The sequence below is a fragment of the Cydia pomonella genome, chromosome 8, assembly GCF_033807575.1.
Source record: "Cydia pomonella isolate Wapato2018A chromosome 8, ilCydPomo1, whole genome shotgun sequence".
Taxonomy (NCBI): domain Eukaryota; kingdom Metazoa; phylum Arthropoda; class Insecta; order Lepidoptera; family Tortricidae; genus Cydia; species Cydia pomonella.
The window spans coordinates 8,688,243-8,713,554 of NC_084710.1; the positions used below are offsets into that span (position 1 = coordinate 8,688,243).

The window sequence follows — 25,312 nt, forward strand, 5'->3', positions numbered from 1 at the left end:
TTATATTTTTATGACCGTTCAAAAAGTGTCCCCACAATTTCTTTTCTTTCGGACTGATTATATTCGAAAATATTTATTTAAGTATCCAAAAACGTTTACTGAATGCTATTAGTTTCGAAAGACCTATCCAACGATACCCTACACTATAGGGCTGAAGCAAAAACATCCTCACTTTACGTGTAGGCGAGTAGTGTACCCTATTTATTTTTTGTTTTTATTTTACAACTTTGTCGGCATGATTGATTTATATATCCATGCCAAATTGCAGCTTTCTAGCACTAACGATCACGGAGCAAAGACGGACAGAGAGACGGACATGGTGAAACTATAAGGGTTCGTAGTTGACTACAGAACCGTAAAAATGTGTTAAAGTACCAAAAAATTCTAAATATTTGACATTGACAGTTACTCCATACAAAAACGAACTGTACTCGTAATCATTCGCCGCGTCAAGTATAATGCAAGTAAAACTTGAGGAGTTACTTAAATGCATTTTTAACTTTTCAGGACCTGCAAAGGCTGTTTGTTGATGGGACGCAATCTGCGTGAGTATAATTATCTGGGACTAATTTCGATTTAATATTTCAAATACGAAAGGCTAATCTGTTATCCAATATGTCTGGTTTTGTACTAAAATTACTTACTCTTCAGATATTACAGTCAGATGGGCGTAGTAAATTAGCCAATAAAACTGTCAGCAGGATAAGCTTTCTAAATAACCCAATTTGGAACCAGCTTACGACTTTGTCCTTGTCACTGTAGAAACGTAGGGTGGTGGTGTTCAGAGGGCCTGCGGCGAAAAACATAAAATCGAAATTCGTGTGTTCTATCGCTCGAATATGCAAGAGCAATAAAGAGACAGATAATTTCAGTTTTGGTTTCAAATCTGATCAAGGACATGGACTGATGGCGTTTTAGTGAAAGAGTATGCAATCCCCATTCTGTGTTCTGCTGAGTCCGACAAAATATCGCTTGCATGGTAGGCAATCCGTAATAGTAATTTATTTTATAGTTTGACATGTCTTTTGGATCAGAATCAATGTATTTGTTTTCTTAGTAGTTTATCGGATTAGTCCTGTTTGTTTAATGTCCACCCCAAATCCTCCGGTTGATTTCTTATTAGATTGTGTCAGCTGAGAACACAACGCTTGTCGTTTTATCCGCACGTGACGGGGATATTAGGAATAGACAACGTGTATCTTTTTCTCATCTAAGAGAGCTTGCCCGGTTATAAGTCTAGTGGACAAGTTCTATATGGTGAAAAATGCTTTTAAAAATACGTGTGATACCTCACTGCTGATGTATGTGATGCTGGTCACGCCGCCGCCGCGTCCGCGGAGGAGGTACTCGAACGCCGCAAATGCGCCAGGCTCGGCAGTAGATATATTTTTTGCGGCGTTTGAGGTCGAAACGCTTGCGCCGCACAGCGCGGAATTATATTTTTATGATAAGTGGGCATTTTAAAACATGTGTACTTAATGTAGTTTGATCAATAGAAATTGATAAAATAAATAAAATCGAAATTCATGTGTTCTATCGCTCGAATATGCAAGAGCAATAAAGAGACAGATAATTTCAGTTTTGGTTTCAAATCTGATCAAGGACATGGACTGATGGCGTTTTAGTGAAAGAGTATGCAATCCCCATTCTGTGTTCTGCTGAGTCCGACAAAATATCGCTTGCATGGTAGGCAATCCGTAATAGTAATTTATTTTATAGTTTGACATGTCTTTTGGATCAGAATCAATGTATTTGTTTTCTTAGTAATTTATCGGATTAGTCCTGTTTGTTTAATGTCCACCCCAAATCCTCCGGTTGATTTCTTATTAGATTGTGTCAGCTGAGAACACAACGCTTGTCGTTTTATCCGCACGTGACGGGGATATTAGGAATAGACAACGTGTATCTTTTTCTCATCTAAGAGAGCTTGCCCGGTTATAAGTCTAGTGGACAAGTTCTATATGGTGAAAAATGCTTTTAAAATACGTGTGATACCTCACTGCTGATGTATGTGATGCTGGTCACGCCGCCGCCGCGTCCGCGGAGGAGGTACTCGAACGCCGCAAATGCGCCAGGCTCGGCAGTAGATATATTTTTTGCGGCGTTTGAGGTCGAAACGCTTGCGCCGCACAGCGCGGAATTATATTTTTATGATAAGTGGGCATTTTAAAACATGTGTACTTAATGTAGTTTGATCAATAGAAATTGATAAAATAAATAAAATTTATGTAATAATAAAATACAAAGTAACGAGTATATTTTCATTATTTTTTTATTTTACTACAATACCTTTGGTTTGCAGAATAAAATTGCATAAAATAAAATAAATAAAAGGACATAACATAAATTATTTTATATAATAAATAGTTTTGTTTCCTCGTCCTCTCGTCCTGTTTTTTTTTTATAATAATTGTTTGCTCTTAAGCTATAAATAAAAGGGTCAGAAGATGTCAAAAGCATGTTTATGATATAATCGTTCGCAGATTCCCTAGAGCATTTCCTCGAATAGTACAATCAGTACCGACGATAATCCTTATTCCGCGCTTATTGGGCCTCTTCGGTTAATATTCCGATAGATAAAGCAGCAGCGGATATAATTTACTTCAATGGATCATGGATTTTGTGAACTGTATTTGGCATTTGTATAAGTCGACGTATGCATAATTATGTCAGCAGTTTCGTTGCAATAATCTCCGATTTTTTTTGCATCTATTATGGCACCAGAGCTCAGAGTTTATAATTACTTGTAATATTACTGAAAACCGGTGATTGATACACCGGTTTCTTCATCTACCCTGGTAATTTCCGCAACTAATCTTGGGTTACTAAAAAAAAATCCTGATGGTACCATCTTCAGATAACCCCATGCCATGAAGTCAACTTTCCACAGATCAACCACTTCAAAAGTTCAAACCCAATCTTTCATACAACTATTTTTGCGAAATAAGTTAAAAAGCATTTACTTAAGCCAATATCAATTTGATCTAATGTTGCTTCCAAAAAATTTGGATGTTTATTTTTTCAGGCTTTCAATATATGCACATCCTGGGGCCTTATTCGAGATGCACAACTGTCAAATTTCGCGTCCACATCAAATCAACACTTGATTCTATCGCATGTTGATTGTATCAAGTGTTGATTCTATCAACTGTGGATATTATCATTTGGAACAATCAAAACTCATTCATAGAAAAAATAATCAAACAAAAATCAACTTTGTTTATTACTACTATATAGTTTGAAATGGCTCTGAACTCGAAGTGGTTCGGTTTGATTTGATTGTCACCTGACTGTGGATTGCTAATGTCAAATTTTGACAAGTGTTGATTTTATTGCTAGACTTTTTTGTCCATGGGCTTGGGCACCATCATGGATTTTTTGACGTACGACAGGGAATACCCTTCCTTTCCTACAATATATGGCATAGAGTAAAGCGTCTTTTTTTTAAACATAAGTTTACAGGAATCAGCGACATCTTGTATTCGATAGGATAAGTAATGCGCTATGAACAATGCGGCGGCGAGTAGTGAAACTGTACCTGACAACGTCAATCAATTAAAAAGTGACCACATAGTTGATGGTCGATAAAGGCGATTATTAATTGAATTTTAACGACAATAAAGAACTATTGACATGCGATCTTTTTGTTGAACCCACACCTACACGTCGAATAATGCTCGCTCCACATATTCTCCTATAAACGCTCAAAATTGTAAAAAAAATTGATGCAATTTACTCCGCACCCAGTCTCAAGTTGCTTCTAAACCACGTTCACGAACCAAGTTGTAACCTAACACATCTGTAAATATAAGGCATATGATTTAGAGATAAAGTCCGTTTTTTTTAAATTACGAAATGGTTCATGAATAACCTTTATTACTATAAAAATAATACTACATATGTCAAAAAAAAAATTCTGTATTGCGCTATTACATAATACATATAATTGATATAAAGATAGGTACCATAGTAGCTCGCTCACTTGGTCTATCAACAACTATTTTAATGTTCTTTGTACTCGTATACGCGACCCCATTGTATGTACAGTCGCCATCAGATATATCGGAACGCATGTATGAGATCTCAAATTATTAAGATAAGACCTACTGTACTGTCTATATTACTTACCAAGACCTAAGTACCTATTATTTATATGTACCTACACAAAGAGAATTCCTATGTTAAAAGGAGATTAAATACATATTTTGTTATTCAACTACAAATAAAATAAAATTTATCTTTTTCAGTTAACACATTTTTTTACCGATTTCTTTAATAAAATAAAACATTAAAGTATTATGTGACTATATTTCATTGTCTTCGGTGTAGATTCTTTACTGATGTTCCAATTTTCTGTATCAGTTTGGTACCAGGAAATATAAAAACTACACCTCTTCAAAAACTTTGCTGGTAGTTCGACATCTGTAAGTTTAAATATAAAACATGATAAAAACACTTAAGTCAAAAACGTATACATAAAATATTTGCCCTATATTCTGGTCGCTCGGTAGGGTGCCCAGAAGGCTGGGTGCATTTCCGCGCTGGTTAACAATGCTGATCCTCTGGTCACCAGAAGCCTATATAAGGCGCTCTCATAGAGCCACGCTAGTGCCCTAGAGTTTCAAATTCAACCCCAAGTGCCACAAATATGTAGTTAAGGGTTTAAATTCTGGATCAAGAACATGGAATACTATTCGCTAGTAATGCCATAGGTATTAGAAAAAAATAATAGTAGGAGACGGCCGTGGTCATGGTAGGTGGTACAGATGGGCCAGGCAAGCTCTGAAATTATGCACCTATTTTACTATAACTTTGTTCACCTGTGTATATTTACTGTTTCCATGATAATCATTTTTAATATGTAGCCCGTGTAATCGGGCTGTATAATTGGTCTCATATTTTTTAACACAAAATCATAATTATAATTCAATAATTAATGGTGTTTTACATATTAATCATTAATGTACCTATTTTGCAAAATTTTCTTGCATATAATAATACTGTTTACTTCAATTGACGTGTTTATTATTTTCGTTACTGATAAATGATAGGCAGACGTCGAATACACAATATATATTTAATTAATCCATCTTATCATACATAATACAACAACAGATATTCATTTTGTAAAGCTGTGACACCTGACATAGAATTCAAGTAAACATTCATAATATCCAACCTGCCAGTATAAATCTATACATACTCAACACGCCTCCTTAGATTTATACATGGCAACACATTAACACTAGCAATACTAATCTGCAATATGAAATTATTAGAATTCACATTTTTTGAATAATTACAATTTTAAAACTTTACCATGTACACGGTGTATAACACGGTGTATATTATGTTACATTTAACATATGTCTAAATTTAAAGAATTTAATATGACCTAACGATTTAGTCATGATATCCGCTACATTATCTTCAGAATTCACTTTTATAATATCTATAACACCATTTTTAAAATTTTCATGTACATAGTGATAATGCACTTCAATGTGTTTTGAGTTTTTCGTAAAATTACCGTACTTGGCGATAACCATCGCTCCTGAATTATCTTCATATATATTCACTGGATCATTAAATCTTAAAAACACATCATTAAGCACACTTCGTAAAAGAATGATCTCAGTTACGGCTTCGGATAACGCTATATATTCTGCAAATGTTGAGGATTTAGTTACACTGCTTTGTTTCTTTGACTTCCAATACACAGCGTTTCCGAATACCCTAATTACAAATCCTGTGGTAGATTTTCTATCTAAAACATCTCCGGCCCAATCGGCATCTACGTAACAATCCATAATATTAGCCTTCAAGTTTTGGCAATATGTAAGCTTAAGGCTTTTTGTCGCGTACAAATATTTTAAAACACGCAATGCACATTTAAAATGAGTCTCGTTATAACTATTTTGAAACCTGCTCAAATAATTGACACAATAAGCTATGTCTGGTCGTGTACCAGAACTAATGTACAGCAACGCTCCTATCAAATTTCTATATTTCACATGTTCATTCAGCTCACATCTGTCAAGTTTCATATTAATCTCCATCGGTGTTTTACACAATTTAGAATTTTCAATTTTATATTTTATTGCTAATGATTCTATATATTTTTCCTGGCTCAGAGTCAAAATATTCGCTTTCTTGTAATCATAATCAACGTCAATTCCTATATAATTCTTAACTTTTCCCATGTCCTTCATTTTAAAATAACTACTCAATTTATTCTTTATCTTAGCAACCATTTGTTCATCTTTACAAGCAATTAATAAATCATCTACATAGACTAATATATAAACTGTTTGGTTGTTATCAGTTTTAACATACAGACAATAGTCATATTTACTCCGCTGAAACCCTAAGGTCAACACAAATTTATGAAAACATTCGTACCACGCACGTGGACTTTCCTTTAAACCATACAAGGATTTATATAATTTATACACTTTATCAGTACCATCTTCATAGCCTAACGGTTGTTTGACATACACTTCGGATAACACTTTACCGTTTAAAAAAGCTGTTTCTACATCCATTTGACGTACATGTAGGTTATATTGACAACAGAAAGATAAAAGCAGTTTCAAAGTTTGCATTCTAGCTACAGGTGAATATGTATCTTCGACATCATCTGTCTGTTGAAAGCCTCGTACCACTAACCTTGCTTTATAGAGATCGTTGGTTTTCTTCGTATACACCCATTTAACATCAAGTACCTTATTCTTCTGAGGAGCATTTACCAGCGTCCAAGTATTATTCTTCTCCAGACTGTTCATCTCTCTATCCATTGCCACTTTCCATTGTTCAGCCTCGTCACATGTGATCGCCTCCTGAAAGGTATCTGGAATCATCGCATCACAATAATTAACAGTTATACAGTAGTAGCCAAATTCTTCGTCGAAACGAACTGGTGCTTTAATTTGTCTCTTAGACTTTCTCGTCTCATTGTTTACTTTGTCATCATTATCGATATTTTGTACTGTTTCTTCCGGTTCAATTTCATCTAAAGTATCCTCCCATTTTTCTTCTTCTTTTTTATTATCTTCTTTACCTTCTTCTTCACCTTCAAAGGCAATTAATTTTACATCTTTTTCAATTATATCTACGTGTCTTGCTATGACAATTCTGTTATTAATCAGTACTCTGTATCCAACATCTGTATATCCAAGTAGAATTCCCATTTCTGATTTATGGTCCCATTTTGACTTTCGCCTTTCTTCTGGCGTTCTTACGTAAACTTTACTGCCATACATTTTCAAATATTTTGCGGATGGCTTTTTCTGAAAAAATAGTTCGTAAGGAGTCTTTCTTTCAAGAGTATTTGTCAATATACGGTTCTTTAAATAAGCTGCTGTTTTTACGGCTTCTGGCCAAAATCGTCTGTCAACTTTTGCTTCTGCTAAAAGGCATCGTGCCATATCCATAATCGATCTATTGTATCTTTCCGCTGTCCCGTTCAACTCATGAACATATGCTGGGCAGGGCTTAATCATAATACCCTTTTCTCTCGCAAAATTAAAAATTCTGTTATTAATATATTCTTTACCATTGTCACATCTCAACTCTTTTATTACTTTTCCTGTTAAATTTTGTAGCTCATTTACATATTCCACAAAACAATCATATACTTCTTCCTTTGATCCGATACAATATACTTTTGCCAACTTGCTGAAATCATCTATAAATGTCAAAAAATATTTTTCTCCTTGATATCCTATCGTTCTGTGTGGTCCATTAACATCCGTATGCACAATCTGTAATATATCTTCTGCTTTAGTCCGATTGTTATTGAATGGTAAGTTATGCATTTTGTTTTCAACGCAAATCGCACATTTCATATAGTCTGACTCTAATTGCTCAGGTATTCCTTCCAATAATTGTTTTCTGCACATAAATTCAAGATGATTAAAATTTACATGACCAAGTGTTCTATGAAGTTTTTCTTTCAATGTCATATTACTGCTTGCTAAATTTATACCAATTATTTTTGTAAAGAAACTTGTTATTTTATATAATCTGTCCTCCTTCTTTGCAATTGCTATTAGTTCTCTATTCCGATTATATATCTTTGACAAATGTCCTGACGAAATGATCGTGTGATTGTCTGTAATCTTCGCATAGCTCAATAAGTTTGCTTTCATTTCTTTTATGTAAAATACATTATCTATGACCACTTTATTTTTATTCGCATAAACAGGAAAGTATGTTGTTATGCTGCCAACTTTCGTTGCTTCCAAAATTCTTCCATCTCCAACTTTAACTTTTACAGGCATCTTCAATGTTATATATTTGTCAAAATATTCATCTGTATTTACAATGTGGTCTGTGCAGCCGCTGTCTAAAAGCCAATTTATCTCTCCCGACTTCACCGTACTATCTTCACTTTTCGTCGAATTATGCACAATTGATGTATGGAAGCTATTTCTATTATAATAAGTATGAGTTTGTTGGTAAGATCCTCTGCCTCTATTTGGTCTAAAATTATTGTCACCCCGTCCACGACCACGACTAGGACCTGAATATCCGCGTCCACAACCGCGACTTCCGTGCCAGCAATCTCTGCGCACGTGACCGGGTTTTCCACACGTAAAACAAATCGGTTTATTTTCAGAATTTACTTTAAACGCATTCGATCGGTTAGGTAGCTCTTCATCTACTTTTTGTAAATTTTTCATTCGTATTTTACTTTTCAGATATTCAACAGTTCTTTCATTTTCCGGTAATACGTCTATTAAATCGCCTATGTAGCTATACGTTTCCGGTAACGCTTTTAGCATGTAATTTAATTTTTCATTTTCAGATATAATGGCGCCGGCTTTTTTTAGATTATTGACACTTCGTTCAAAAACGTCAAAGAAAATATTTATATCCGTATATTTTACTAGTTTTATATTCTCAAGATCATTTCTACAAACAATCTGTAAAGCGGTAGATTTTTTCAAATACATCTCGTCGAATTTTAATATTATTTTATATGCCGACTCTACATCACTTATATATTCTAACTGCTGGTTGGTAATAGCGCTGTAAATATAATTCGTGGCCTGAATATCCATTTCTTCCCATTTGTTAGCGTCGTCGTTTTCTGTTTTAAGTCGAGTTACGACTTCCTTACATTTTTTAAACTGTAAATATTTCATCAGCCGAATTTTCCAATTCGCGTAATCGGTTCCGTCAAACACGGGTATAATTATTTTATCGCTATTATTCATTTTGCCACTTACTTGTAGATTCTTGCCACTTGTTCTTCATTTACACACCTCTGCTACCATGATAAATGATAGGCAGACGTCGAATACACAATATATATTTAATTAATCCATCTTATCATACATAATACAACAACAGATATTCATTTTGTAAAGCTGTGACACCTGACATAGAATTCAAGTAAACATTCATAATATCCAACCTGCCAGTATAAATCTATACATACTCAACAGTTACTATGTCAACGTTAATACTTAAAAAATTATAACGTGAAGGTTGAGTCCGCAGTACAGTTACAGTTTACGTACATAGTGGCATTAGCACAGTCGGATTAGGACCAAACTCGAAATGTCTGAACAGTCATGAAATTTGGTATGTATATACGCCCCTTAAAGGCCCCTTTTTCATGCCCACACCATTTGACATTTGGGGACCTCGAGGAACCGCAGCCATCTTGGATGGAAAATGTGGACCATCCAGGAGAAATTCGCGTTTTACTCTAAATCTATGTTCTTTATTCAATAATCGTGTAAGGCAACATTCAAGCTTATAAAATTCTACATAAAATAGTTTTAGACATCTTTGCGAAAAAAAATGATCTTGCTTTAAAAAATACTTGCTAAACCCAGATTTAGCCCTTATACCCTTTCATGGGATATTCTCTTAATAGGAAACTTGTAAGAATAAAAATTCCACTTTTAACTATACATTTGTACATAATCTACCCCAATATCAATATTTTACTTGACTGCAACTTAACCAGAAATTAGGGTTATGGGTATAAGTACTGAGGATTCAGGACACCCTGTAGCTTAGGATACTGGACGGATTTTTTAAATGACGTATTATTTAGCCCTAAACCTTTTTCTTCCGTTAATTTTAGTAACTTTGTATTGCATAGCACTTGTATACTAACTGTGGATCTACTGATGTCTGTTTTACTGTACTCCGCTCAATAGTTTAGGCGCTAGAAGAAAAAATATGATTTAATATTCGGAGTCCTCTCAAGGCGGCTGTATTGATTTTTCTTTAATAGAACAAGTAAAAGTAGGTTGTGAATGGCAAGAGGAATCTAACGATACGTCATTTAAAAAAATCCGTCCAGTATCCTAATACCTAGCTACTGGGTGTACTGAATCATCAGTACTTACACCCATAACCCTTCTTTCTGGTTTAGTCACAGTAGAGTAAAATGTTAATATTGGGGTAGACCACGTACAAATGTATAGTTAAAAATAGAATTCATATTCCTCCGAGTTTCCTTTTAAGAGAATGTCCCTTGGAAGTGTATAAGCGTTAAACTTAGATTCAGCAAGTATTCTCTATAACAAGATGTATTGTTCTGCAAAGATATCGAGGACTTTTTTGTGTAGAATTTAATAAGTTTTAATGTTGACTGTTGTGTTGATGGTACACATTTTCCAAGATGGTTCGGATTCCTCGAGGTCCCCAAATGTTAAATGGTTTGGGCATGAAAAAGGGGCCTTTAATTTATATACATAATAAATTTCATGACTGTTACAGAGATTTCGAGGTTGGTCCTAATCCGATTATGATACATTGTGCGTCCGCAGCAAATTCGGTTCTTCATACAAATGTAGTTACGCTCTCATTTTAAAATGACTTGCTAGATTGCTCTGAAACTTTGTACTTACAATAGGATATGGTATGTCTATGCCTATAATTAATTTAAAACATAAATGTGAAATGAGAGCCAATTAAGTTCAATATTAAGAATATGTGTCGTTGTTGACTCGCCGACAACGGAATTGAGATCTATATGGGTGCCATGTTCTGTGCTGTGTAGAAAATCCTGAAATTATAAAGGATTTGTCTTAGCTAGTTTTTACGTATAGGCTACGTATCACCGAAACGTCACAAACACCACGAAGGTTCGGCTTGTACGGGCCCTCGTTTTTCCTATATTCTTATACGCTGCGGAGACCTGGACTATCCGAAAGACAGAGGAGAAGACGATAGACGCCCTAGAAATATGGTGCTGGAGGAAAATGCTGGGGATATCCTGGACCGAGTTTCGGACTAATGTCTCCATCCTTAAAGAACTCCGTATCAAGCAGCGCCTTTCGACTCTCGTAAAGACCCGCATACTCAGTTTTTTCGGTCACGTCTCGAGGAGGAACAACGACTCCATAGAGCGTCTAGTGGTGCAGGGTAGAGCAAACGGAAAAAGACCGCGCAAAAGGCCACCTATGCGATGGACTGACCAAATCAAATCTGCCATGAAGGGTCCCCTGAACGCATTTGCCAGAATGGCCCCCAACCGCGAAAAATGGCGAGAAATCGTACGGCAAGCAACATCTGCGCCTGATATCAGCAGTTGACCACGACGCCCTGCAAAGAGTACAACGACAAAGAAGAAGAAGACGTATCATATTTGTCTAAAATTTGGTTTGTTGGTACACACACAAGGGATAGTCTCTAGCTAGGTACGGGGTGCCACACTCGTCAGCGCGACGGCGATATTTTTTACCTTTTACCTAAAAATCTCAAATTTGTGTACGGGCTCAGCTCCTGTTTCGTCTTAAGCCTGAATTTGACAGATTCTGACTCACAGGGGGCTTTGAGCATGCAGTTGCGTTCGTTTTCAAATTTTGAAAAAAAGAATTAGCCTAACAACACAATAAATGCTTGTTTTTCCGCATTCTTCACTATATCTCCCTGTCTCACTACTATCTGACCTTCTAACCCAGAGGGGAAAATATACCTTATTGGGGCTACTCCATCTTCCTCATGATAATATATTTTACTTTACTGAAAAGCAATCGGTACATGATACAAGATGCACATTGTTAAGAGCCGGGGTTAGAACCCACGACCATTGGTTTTAAAATGAAGCTTTGTATATAATTTGTATTTATATAATAAATCTGTTTTCTTGTTGACATTTTGTGGTATTGTATTGCTTTATGTTAATTGTCAAGATATTTCTTTCATCCTGGACAATTGTCACATGCGTCACATGTACGTTTTATGATAGATCTACATCGACGCAACTGCATGTCATTGTCAAAGAGCATATAATCACTACGTTTTAAGAGACGGGACTTCCATACTAGCGAGTGGAATCAGTTTGTTTCGCAAATCATTACCAAAATGTACGACAAAGAACTGTCAAAGAACCATAGTACCAACATAAGCGATTTAAATAGTGTAGTACGCTACACGCTTACGATTCTTATCGATATCGATAAAATGGGGAGGGTTGAAACATAGGCTCCTGTCTACAAATTTTGTACTCGAAATCAGGTTAGCATCGAGTCCACATTTAAGTTGTATATTATATAGTGGATAGTTCTTAATTGGACTACTATCTGGTCGGGCTTGATGTGGACCCGAATTATTTTAATACAGTTTTTAAGTCGTGTTTTTTTATTTTATTAAATGCTTGATTTTCATAATGATGTGCACATACATGTTTGAATAAATGTAACTTTTCTATGGAAAGATGTATCAGGTCTTCGTTCCCAACAAATTTGGCCCACTGCCTGCATCTGAAAACATACAGCCTTGGAAAAACATGACTTTATCTACAGTTTATATTCCATGTGTTTGCTAATGAGATGATCAACTGATTATTTCGCGCTAATATGCATCTATAAATCATGTTTTTCGGAATCCAGTTATCAACAACCCTTTATAAATGCTTTAACTTTTTATGTATTTATAATTTTATATGTCTGTTAATCATGAGAACGGGTCTGGTCTTGTTGGCAGCGACCCTGCCTATGAAGCCGATGGTCCCAGGTTCAAATCCTGGAACGGGCATTTATTAGTGTGATGAGCATGAATATTTGTTCCTGAGACATGGGTATTTTCTATGTATTTATAAATACTTATAAATTAGGTCTATGTACATATATATATACATTATTGCACAAACTGACTTAGTACTAAAGTATGAATGGCATGTGTTGTGGGTATATATATAATTATATATATATATCGTTGTCTAAGTACCCACAACACATGCCATTCATACTTTAGTACTAAGTCAGTTTGTGTAATAATGTCCTATAATATTTCTTTATTTATCATAAAAACAGAGATTAATTTTGTTACATTTTAGGTTAATATATTAAATAATCACTAGATAAAAAAAATATGTTAACTAATGACCATTAATGCATAAGTAATAGATAATTTATGCATTATTAAGCGTCGACGAAAAAATTATGGTCATATTGCATGCTAGTTCTAAGGAAATTTCACATATTTAATTTAATTATTTACACTGATATACAAATAAAACTACAGTTATCGATAGTTATAGTACATACCTAGTTCACAACGAAAAATAATGTAAAATATCTAATTTTCGATGTGTTTATGCCTGCTGACCCAAAATAAGGTCAAAAGTATCTAAAGCAATACTTACCAGTCTTCATCCAAGGAAAATTTCGCCATAAAATCCCTTTTATCGTGATTTTCTCGAGTGGCTCGCTTGCCACATATTTCACACTTAGTAAACCGTTTTCTCGCTGGCATTGTAACAAACTCGCTCTTTACTCTGATCACGGTTGACTATTTTCGATTTTTGCACTAAATAATAAAGAAATTACACGAAATACCCGAACAAAACATTGAAGCCTTCAAAACAAACAAAGCAATAAGGCTGACAGTAGACTTGATGTAAACTTGACAGAATAAATAGCACTGACGTTTTCTTTTTCTTCGTTGGCAATGATTTGCGAAACAAATTCCATACAAAACTTTTTTCTTCCTAGTTGCGTCAGCCTGATCGGAATTTGGCAGCTAACTCCATCTTGCGTCCAGTAGAAGAATCAAAATCGTATAGATAAAACTTCTCTCTGCCTTAGGATCCCCTTTTCAATGTCATAAATCCAAACATGGCAGCCATACCCATCGACAAAAAAGTCTACCGTTGATCTAATTTCATTTGACAGTTAACTAATACGTATTCGACACGCTTATATTTGACAACTAGAATCCTGACTAGAGCTGGGACTGCGTACCAAAAGTACGTCTCTGTTACTCGTACCAAAAGTACGTCTAAAATACCAGTTTTACGAGTATGACCCCCAATAGGCAGTTTACGTATTTGCCGTGCTTAGGCGTCTTACAAATAAGGATTATTTATACAAATATCGACTTATTATTTCGGTAAGGGTCGGAAATATGGTGACGTTTTGAGTGAAGGCTATGAATCTATTGTCATATTTTTGTTATATATTATTACATTATTTTTAGATACAACAGACACCCAGACGACCATCTGTTAACAAAATTTTATTTTACCTAAAGTAACGGTAAGAATGGAGGTACGAGGTGATAAAAGTTTCATATTTGTTTTATTTCAAAAATCAAAGTCCGTACTTTTAAATACTCGACAAGCTAAAAGTAGTCTATTACAAATAACCTGTTCCAAAAACTATCCCGGTACAACGCCCCGCCTCTAGTGTGGATATTGTTCACTGACAGGTGGTGATAATAGCAATTCGACAAGTCACAATATTTCTCACATCAAATGGAAATCAACACGAAACGTCACTTTTAGCATGTCGAATAAGGGCCCTGGTCACTTGAGATAGCAATTTCAACAAACTGGAGTTAGAATACTGGATCTTGCCATAACTACTAAGTAGGTACAATAACGCAAAAACAGTGATACTTTCTCGAATCAATAATAGTAAATGAAGAAAAAAATAATGAATGTATTTGATACCCATTTGAATTTATTTATTGTTTAGCACCCTCATTTAGGCTCATTAACCTATGTTATTATTCTTCATAACATTAAGTACGCTCATTAGTTAAATGGTCATTATTCAAATGTTTGTAGGCCTAAGCAGATGAAATTAATTAGGTAATTATCTCACATACTTAAGGTATCAAAGGTATATAACTAGGACCCTCTAGCTTGGAAGTAAAACTCTTTTGAATATTGAAAGATTGGAAAACAATGACCATGTTGTTTTCGCGCAAGCCATACTTAAATTCAAATAAAAAGGCACTAATATTATATAACATAATAAATAACTTAAGTAATATATGCTTCTTCAAATTAAATAAAGATTTTGTATACTTAAGTGCTCGTTTCTGAAATAAATGTCCTGCAATAAACAAGTATTTTGACGGAAAATTGGAATGTGTACAGCATCGTGTTTTTTGGTTTATTACTTTACGAATTAATAATAATCCAAAATTAAAATCAATTAACTATAGGACTGCACAAGTATTCTACTTATAGATTTAACACAAAAATTCATATGAATGACTAAAGCTGACCTGTAAAATTCGGACTGTTGCCCTTGAACCAATGTAGACATTAGGGGCCAAACGGACGTCGGCTATACAATAGCTAAGCGACGCGCCTTAAGAGGATACAGGAGCTGAGATTTAAATATTTGTGAATAGACCCGTCTCGCTAACGGAAGCGGCTCCTAATACTAGTGCGATAAGGACAACGCCAGGTTAGGGGAAAATCCTGCATAAAAATCTCAACGATTTTTCGTACTCGACTGTTTCCTCACCCAAAACTTAAGCAAATGTAACGAAATTTTGAGATCTAAGTGTTAATTAAATTATCTGTGTCGGACTGTTTTGATTTTTAGGCTAATTGATGTCAGTTTTGAATACCATGCTTCTCTTTGCGGCCTAGTAAATTAGGCTATTTTTGCGAATATATGAAGTGCACTAGCGTCTTCAGAAACAAAAATATCGAAAAAAGCAAAACAGTCCGACACAGATATTATTAATAATAATCTGTGTAGAAAAAATCATTGCTACAAAAAACACGGAGTACGTTTGTATGGAGATATGACCACTCTTGTTACCTCTTAATAGACGCCACATGACCAGAGGGCTGGCCAGTATTTTGCTCACCGCATTAGCATTGCCATCCAAATCCAACGTGGCAATGCGGCCAGCCACATTGTCCATCAGCACTTGAAGGACGTTTCTTTTTTTATTTTATAAGGCCTTTATTTTGAATATATGTATTCGTTTGTATTATTATTTTTACGTTTATTTACAGTACATATGGTGCTACTTTACCGCACTAGTGCGAAAATTAGCAGATTACGTTACTGTGTCGAACATTTAAAGGGCCATAGGTACTGTAAAACGTTGTACGATACATGTGCGAATAGGTAATTCGCAACTCGTCGTGTTTTAATTTATCGCCACTTGTTTTGAATTTCCTATTTTTCGCACTTGTATCGTAATGTACTATTATAGTTGATTGTTTTTTAATTGTGTGTAGTCTCATTAAATAAAACCGTTTTCGAACGTTTACTAGCAGATGATACATTGTAAGGTATTATTGCTATCTTTAAACTATTACATCTTTTGTTATGGATAATTCCCAGAAGATTATCAATTGTAATGCAAGATCTAGTAAAGTGCGAGTGAGTTGAATCATGAAGAGCATTACTCGCAGTGTATATTGCTAGTGTTTATAATTGGCGCGCACAAGATACTACCAAAACAAGTTAGAATTTTAATAATGATTAATAGATTTTCTAGGGAAGGAAACATGAAAATTATGGCTTAAAGGTCTCGTAACCAGGCCATAAAAATATATATATACTTATGACTCGCTTAACCCATTCGGCGCTAATCAGAACACATTTTACTACATAGTATGTAGTACATACATGTCAACTATGATATCGGCTACGCTGTAGTGATACGAGCGTAGTTTAGAAGTGTTTGAGTATTTCGATTAGGATAAATCAATTGTTTTTTTAGAATCTTCTTTACTTTGGACGACCTCCCCGAAACATCACTGGTTTGTTGATAATTTCCGGCTCTGAATGTGGATTTCAAAATAAATAATTCAATCTTCATATCAGAATTTATTTGTAAAACTTATTTGTTATCACTTATCAGTTTCTTTTCACAACATACTAGTATATCCAGTATAAACTTCTGAAAATGTATGCTGCCTTAGTACAAGTTCAGCCCACCCGTTAGGGCCAGAACAAATGAAGCCTTATCCCGAATGCACACACGAACCGGGACTCATCGGGCATAGTTTTTTTCTCCGCAACCAATGTCCTAGATGCGTATAGCACCCATCTCCTTTCAAATGTCGATACGCGGCGAGCTAGAAAGAAACAGTCATAGGGATCGTAGAGACGTCGCGTATTGATCAGTTGCGTGTATGTGTATTGCACACATGCATTTACACTGGACTCGGGACGTCCCACATACGGGAATGCTAGCCTAGACCTGCTCGTAGTTCATACATTCCTAGTACTTTCTAAGAACGTCTAATGCTTCGAGACTTCTAATACGCATAGAAAAAAACCTGTCAAGTGAGCGCTTAGGACTCTACATGGTATCATCGTGCTTAGACGCAGACATAGATAACGCTAAGTACCTCTATCATCATAACCGTTATTATTTCCTAAAAGTAATTTGAACCTAATTACAATTATGGTACAGAAGATTTGTTTAGCGGGTTTGTATTATATAGTCACAGCGTACAATCAAATTCCAAGTGAAATATTTAGAGCGGCCATCGCTAACAAAACTATTTATATGGATGTAAACTCATCATAATAACAAATAAAGTGGTCAAGCTAATTAGCTATATTAACACAAATAAAGCGCATATCGTGCACTAAAATACCGCATGAATACGTTCATTCCGATATTGAATTAAAATGATATTCTCGTATTAAATAATCCATGCAGATATTGGTGGCAACAAGCATTCAACCCCAGAATTATATTCTGCTTTTCATTTATGTTCATCAACAGCAGCCACTGTATGCGAGTGAACAGCTTTAATGGATGTGAGTTTATTGAACAAAATGTAGGTAATATAAAAGCATCAGACATAACTGCGTCAGACATCGTTTTGCCTCACATTTGTAGAATCGCTATGTAATGACAACTCATGTTTTAAAAACTTGTGTTTAGGTATGTACAGCGTTTTATAACGTAAGCAAAACATAAAACGCTTTTATCAATAACAAATAATTATGCACTTGATGTTAATTTGTTATTGATTATAACATTTTACATTCTAGGAGTATTATATTACTCACTGATTTTAAACTTGACAGGGAGAAATGAAACATCGATGTGATAATTTTATTTTATAATTATAAACGGTATATTATCATGTCATTCACTAAAACGTTATTAAAGGTTAGATATGACAAATTTGCGCGTCATCATGGATAACACGAACTATATCTTTTTCTCGTATTATCTTAAGATAGATTTTATGAAACCAAAGCTTTTTCCAATGTTTTCCCTTCAAACCAGTAAAGTAAGTTTTGGTAAGTTCAGTCAGTTCAGTTTCAGTTCAGTAAAATTGTGGGTCGAGTCATTCAGTGTTGTTATATAATATAAACTAATTAATCTACTTGTGGTATTCCACATCTAGGTATTTCTATTTTGAATTTTCACTACCTACTACATCGAAACCTAATCCTAACGTAGGTACGGTACACACCAATAATTCCTTACAGTACAGTTGGATTATTGGGGAGACCCAATTATAGCACTGACCGAGTGGTCGCGTGTTTACCGGGCGGGCTAGCAATCTGCCTTAATGTGGTCACTCTAGTTAGACACGTAATTTTACATTGTTTTCACGTGGTTGAAAAACAAAGACAACGAACGGCATTTGAGGTGATGGCAAAATGAGATCAAATGAAAGAATTGAAATTGAATCGGCGCCTAGTTCTGTTTTTGACATGTGTCTATTTAACGAATTGTATACTCGTAAATATCAGGCAGGTCGTGTCGTATCAGGCTGTCAAGGAGAAGGCAGAGGACCTACACACATGGAAATCGCCCCACCGACAAGAGTCTAATTCTTAAATATATGATGATAATGAGATATAGCCTCGCGGTAAGGGCGTACGGCTTTCAATCCAGAGGTCAAGTGCGTGAGTTTTTGGGAATTTATGTACGAAATATCATTTGAATCCAAATGGAGCCGGAGCAAAATGCCGAGAAAAAGCTAGGATGATGATGACATTGATGACATAATTAAATTTAGAATATTTGCTCGAATTTTCACATTCAGGTACGAAATAAATAGATAAAATGCAGTATTTATTTTATTTTATTAGTTGACAACTTATTGTTAATAAAGTTATTTTAAATTATAGTGAGCCACGCTATACCAATTAAACTCAAGGAAGTACTCACGCATTTTCACGTTTAACGATAATTAGCTCGGCACTGAAGTAGTATTGTAGTAGTTCGATTAAAGAGTAGATTTAATTTTGATAAATTTACAAATCGTCACACGGGCGCCGCATGACATACTATTAGCAACCTGACATATTTCCAGTCACCAAACACCATGTAAAAAAATCCAGTTAACCCATTGAATCGTTCCAAATACGAGGTAGTGCTTTGCATTAAATTAGGGCTGACTGTTTTTTAATGATAATAGTAACAAAATGTTTGTGTCAAATACTAAGTAGAGCCCCCCGTGTCGTTGTGAAAAACAATGAAACCATGTAGGAGTTTATTTTTGGATTTTGAGAATTATACATTTTCAACAAATATAGGGAGCGTGCATTAACCTGTAGTGGGCAGCACAGGAGACGTCAGATTTTTGGCGCGAAGTGTAATATGAAGTGTATGCTTCCAATGTCCACAAGATGGCAGAACTTACTATACACAAGAAAACGTACGAGAACGGTAGATGGCAGCACTTGCTTTGGCGTGAAGTGTCAATATACATGTCTATGTTTCCGATTCAGGCCACAAGATGGCAGACTCTCCAACGCGTATAGTCCCTATTAAGTTTCAACCTAATTGTCATATTAAAAATAATAAATTAGTAACTCTAGTCATGACCATGACAGTGTAATCATAATCACGCATTTTTTGAGACGTTGTATCAAAGAGGCGTCGTTAGCAATGTCAACATGGTATTTATATTTTTTTGTTAAGGTTTTAGTTCAATATACGTATTTTTTATACTCGTACGGCAGCAAATTTTGATTCAACTCGCTGCGCTTGTAGTTCAATTTTGGAATCTCTCGCTTGCTCGGATATCAATATTAGCACGAGCGGTTAAACAACAACTTTGCCCCCTTGTAACACCAATAACTATTGTTAAGTACCTATATAATTAATGTATTTTAGTATTATTTAATAATTTAAACCCTGGCGAACCGCATCAACAAAGGTCGAATTCATTAGCCGAACGTAAAGTATATTCACAATGTCTTTGCCATCATGCTAATATGTTCACTTTATTTGTGGTAACCCACGGGAATTTTATTAGTACTTTGCACTCACCGAACGCGAAGCATCCTGTCAGGAATATCCACAACGTCTTTGTCAGCATGGCTGCGTGGTCACTGCACGGCGGTGGGGGGGATCCGTCGCCGCCGCATTTGTGGTGACACTACACTGCACCGCATCACTCACTTAACACATTTATTACACTTCCGTCACCTGAAACAAATAAAACAACGTTTAAAATATTTTAATGCGATCTTGTCAGATTAATTGTATTGGTCACCACTATACACAATTGCTTTTCCGCTCTGAGTTACGAAAATAACTAACACAGTATTTATTTCGTAAGAAAATCTGTGGATCGAGAGGTCTTATATCTCTTTGATCATGTGTCCGTTCGGGTTTTGACAAACAGATAAGTAACCGAATTTCAGAGTTTGACTGCAACATATCACTATGAAACCTTTTTTTCGGCCAGATTCAAACTTTAAAATGCTTCAAATATTTGCTAAAGATACGATATGGATAGTATATGTCAGTGTCAAAAGTGACGTACCTATCTTAAAGTTCCTTTCGGGCCCTTTGTTGTGTTGCCATTGGTCATTTTAAAATCATACTGTAATCTGATTAATTTCGTCAGATGGTGGATCTGTGAGCTGTAGACCTTGCCAACCATAATCATGTAGGTACTGTGATTTTTGCATGCAAAGTCACGAACTACATTTGGATTTAGGATTAAGGTGAAATTAACCCATCCCATGTAATTTAGGAATCTGTTAAATCAATTTTTGATTGTTTTAACGTTTGAATGTTTGATTAGTTTTTTGGTGTAATTGAGATTTACATTGTGTTGTAAATATTTTAATTTGAAGTTCAATATGTGTATTTTATTACTACGTATATATTTTTTTGTCTGTTTGTACCACCTGTCACGTCTTTTAATTCTGAGTTTCTTCAATTAGCTGAGACCATGCTACGGACTTCGATAAATATTTTATGCAAATAAATAATTTGGGAGACGTTTTATGCAAATATAACAGCATCAAAATCATTAAAACTTTTTTTTACCTTCTTAGTGTAAGATGTTTTTGAAGATGAAAATGTTCTTTACCATAAATAGAACCTGCTCACACAATTTCAAGAGAATCGGTTGAGGAATGCAACCTATCAACAATCAGTCAATATTAAAATGAAATATAAGACAAATAAATCTCGTAAAATACTGGAGCAAAAGGAGATATGTAACAGTTTTAAAACAATATTAGACTTTTTTCAAAAGTTTTTCACGCTAAAAGACACACGCGTACTTAAGAGGAATTCCTAGTTGCGATTTTTCCATACAAACGCTCTCGACTGATTCCTCCCTGGATTTTCAACCTAGAGCAGTGATTTTTTCAAATAAGATCAATATCATCAATATCTGTGCCGCTATGTTTTGCTTTTTTGGATTATTTGATTTTTAAGAAAGATACAGCGCCTGGAAAATCGCAAAAACGGCTCAATTGAATTGGCTGTAAAAAAAAGCACAGTATACAAATATGACAAAAAATATCCAAAAAATCAAAACATAGCGGCATAGATTATTTCTTCCTCTTGCAGTTTCCAAAATTTCATAAAGATTGATTGCGTTTTGGAGGAGGAAACAGTCGAGAGCGAAACCTCGATTTTTGAGTTTTTTGCGTGTGAATTTTAGTCCGAGCTGCAGTTGTCCTTATCGCTCGAATTAGAGGCGGAGACAGTTTCTAAATATTCGTACACAGAAGGAATAGTGATGGGCATAACATGTTAATGGTTAAAATGAGAAAAAATACACTAACTACCAACAGTCGATCGCCGTAATATAACCAAAATACCACGTAGTTCTAAGAAAAGGGTGCCATGTGTTTTCACACTCTTTAATGTAACAACTATTATGTACCATAGTTTCGTAATAAATATTTATATTCTATTCTATTCTAATATGCGTAATGGCCTGTCACTTCAAACCGTTTTTTAGTATTTTTTTACATTGCAGGTCATGTAGTGCTTATGTTTAGTTATGTTTACTATTAAAGGCCTGTAAACAAAGCTAAGTAGGATAATAGGTACAACCTGCTTATTTTGATTAAAACATCATAAATACCCATTAACAATTTGATTGTCTTGCATTGCTTACACTTGTGCGTCACAAGTAAACCACTAGATAGCAAATTTACATTACGGCTAGCCGATATCAAAATAAGGGCTATTTTGAAATGCGGCGGTTCAACGATTAAGGTATGTTGGGATAATACCGGATGTGGGTGAAGAACGTAGTAAATTCATTTCTCCCTAATTTGGCTTTTTTTTTAATGTTGGCAACATTGTGTAAGACGCCATTTCATTGCCTTGACGGCCAGTGTCCCAGCGCCACTCAGGGATATCGGGCTTGTGCTATGCGCAATCACATAGAGCAAGGTAAATTTCGTGTATCCGATCTTCGCCCTGTAATTTATTTTGAGTATTGTGATGAAAATGTGTTTGTTTTTGTAATTGTGTTAATGTATAATTTCGTTTTAGATGTTTTTTTTTTATACTATGTCGGTGGCAAACAAGCATCCGGCCTGCCTGATGGTAAGCAGTATCCGTAGCCTATGTACGCCTGCAACTCCAGAGGAGTTATATGCGCGTTGCCGACCCTAACACCCTCCCACCCTCGTTGAGCTCTGGCAACCTTACTCACCGGCAGGAACACAACACTATGACATTCGATGACAACTTTTAAATTTGTATTGTTGGCTGCAATTTATATACGTAGGAGAAGGCTAAACACCGGACCTATTCTTTGTGATACCTTATTCTCTTTCCATTTAAACCAACTTTTATTCACCATCCGATGTTATCCCTTGATGGCAAAACACTCGTTACCCTAAAAAAGTATGTTTCATCTTTACACGTGTACAAAACTAAAATCTTTATATATTGAAGATTACCAAAATTCAGGCTGAATCTACGGTTATTATTTAACGATTTGCTCCGTACTTCTAGAATCTGACACGATCTAGAAAAAAAAATCGCGAGTTCTCTCAATTGGTCCCAAAATTGTCCGGCATTATCCCAACATACCTTACCCAGATTGTCATTGCGATACGTTCTTCAATAAGACGGCACAAGTTTAGCCCCATCGTACTACTACTACTATTTAGATTGTAGGTTAACCATACCTACTTACAAAATTTCACAACACACCATGATCACACCCAACTTATTGTCACGGATAGGTACGACGACCGAAGCAAGGACCTCATTCTTTTTCGTAGTATTATCTGAATTAATTACTAGATACAGTATAATATAATAAATAAATAATCAATATAAATAAATATTATAGGACATTATTACTCAAATTGACAAGTACCACAGTAAGCTCAATAAGGCTTGTGTTGAGGGTACTTAGACAACGATATATATATAATATATAAATATTTATAAATACTTAAATACACAGAAAACACCCATGACTCGGGAACTAATATTCATGCTCATCACACGAATATATGCCCTTACCAGGATTTGAACCCGGGACCATCAGCTTCGTAGGCAGGGTCACTACCCACTAGGCCAAACTGGTCGTTAAAATAATAATTAAAAACAATATTATGTGATAACATCAAAAACAACTTGTGTCGGGCAGCGCAGGATGAATTCCGGCTGGCTCGCCGGCAATGTCAACGGAACGGCGCGCAATGAGCGGGCGCTCGCGTCTCGCATCTGTGTGCGCGCACTCACACTTAGATAGCTCCCGCTCCCGCCCACCGCAGCGCGACAGAAACATAGCTTCAAAATTTCGAGATTTGAAAAGTTGCTCAGCTAGGAATTGCTCTTAAGAAACTTTTCTGCCAGCGGCACTTTAGGTACTATGGGCGCCTGCTAAGACCATTTCGTGTCGTTTTTAGATTTTACTTTTTATAATTTATTGTGTTTTATAGGTACGTGTAGGTACTTTTAAGACACAGGAGGCAAATGACAGTAATGTTAGTTAATACAGACGAAATTACACTTCAATGGGTCGCAATGTTACTACAAAGCAAAGGATGTCACGTTTAGCGAACTAGCGAACTGGTTACGGCAGCTTTGTTTAGAATGTAATTTTCACAAGTCCAACAACATTTTTAACTACCGTTTTAAATTATACCTTAAATATAACAAAATAACGTTTCATTTTGTAACCGAATAGATAGTTGTGATATGAGCTTGTGAAAATTAGCTCTTGCGTGTAGTGGGCAAAGCTATCTGCTATCAAATGCACGCTGCAGCTCACAGCTGTCAGCCTGGTACAGAAATCTGTGGCGCTCAAATGCTTACAGGTTCTAAATCTTATACCTTTAAACGAGTAATTCTTGTATATATATATATATATATATATATATTTCCGGGATCTCGGAAACGGCTCTAACAATTTTGCTGAAATTTGGTATATGGGGGTTTTTGGGGGTAAACAATCGATCTAGATTAGTCTTATGTTTGGGAAAACGCGTGTTTTCGAGTTTTCATGCGATTTCTTTCGACGCAGAATATGGTCGCTAATTTCGTGTTGCCGGCCACTGTCCGTCTGGTCCAGCGGGTTAAAACGCGGACTGCTAAACGAGTGTTACGGGTTCGAATCTCGCCCGGTGACTAACTTTTTGTTTTATATGTTCAAAGCTCGGTCGCCCAGGTACTGTTTAACTTAATCGCATATTATTTTACATTATTAAAAATTAAGATGTTTAAAAAAACTTTTTGTGTAAGTACATATTATTTTCAGGCATACTATGAGATTAATTATTAGGAAAATTTCGCATGAGTTTGACAATTATAACACAAGTATACGTATAAGAGGATGTTTAACAAGTATAAGTAACATCTATAATATCTATCAATCATTAAA

At 35.4% G+C, this 25,312-nt stretch overlaps 1 protein-coding gene across 4 annotated transcripts in view; it reads right to left on the reverse strand.

Annotated features, from left to right (window-relative positions):
* The window catches only part of LOC133520489 (tyrosine kinase receptor Cad96Ca-like), a 105,560-nt gene that overhangs the window by 40,457 nt on the left and 39,791 nt on the right, over positions 1-25,312 (reverse strand). For all 4 annotated transcript variants that reach the window (XM_061854928.1, XM_061854925.1, XM_061854927.1 and 1 more), the window contains exon 2: positions 20,482-20,640. In XM_061854928.1, coding sequence (XP_061710912.1) covers positions 20,482-20,530 — 49 coding nt within the window. In that variant the 5' untranslated portion in view covers positions 20,531-20,640. The remainder of the gene's footprint in view (positions 1-20,481; positions 20,641-25,312) is intronic.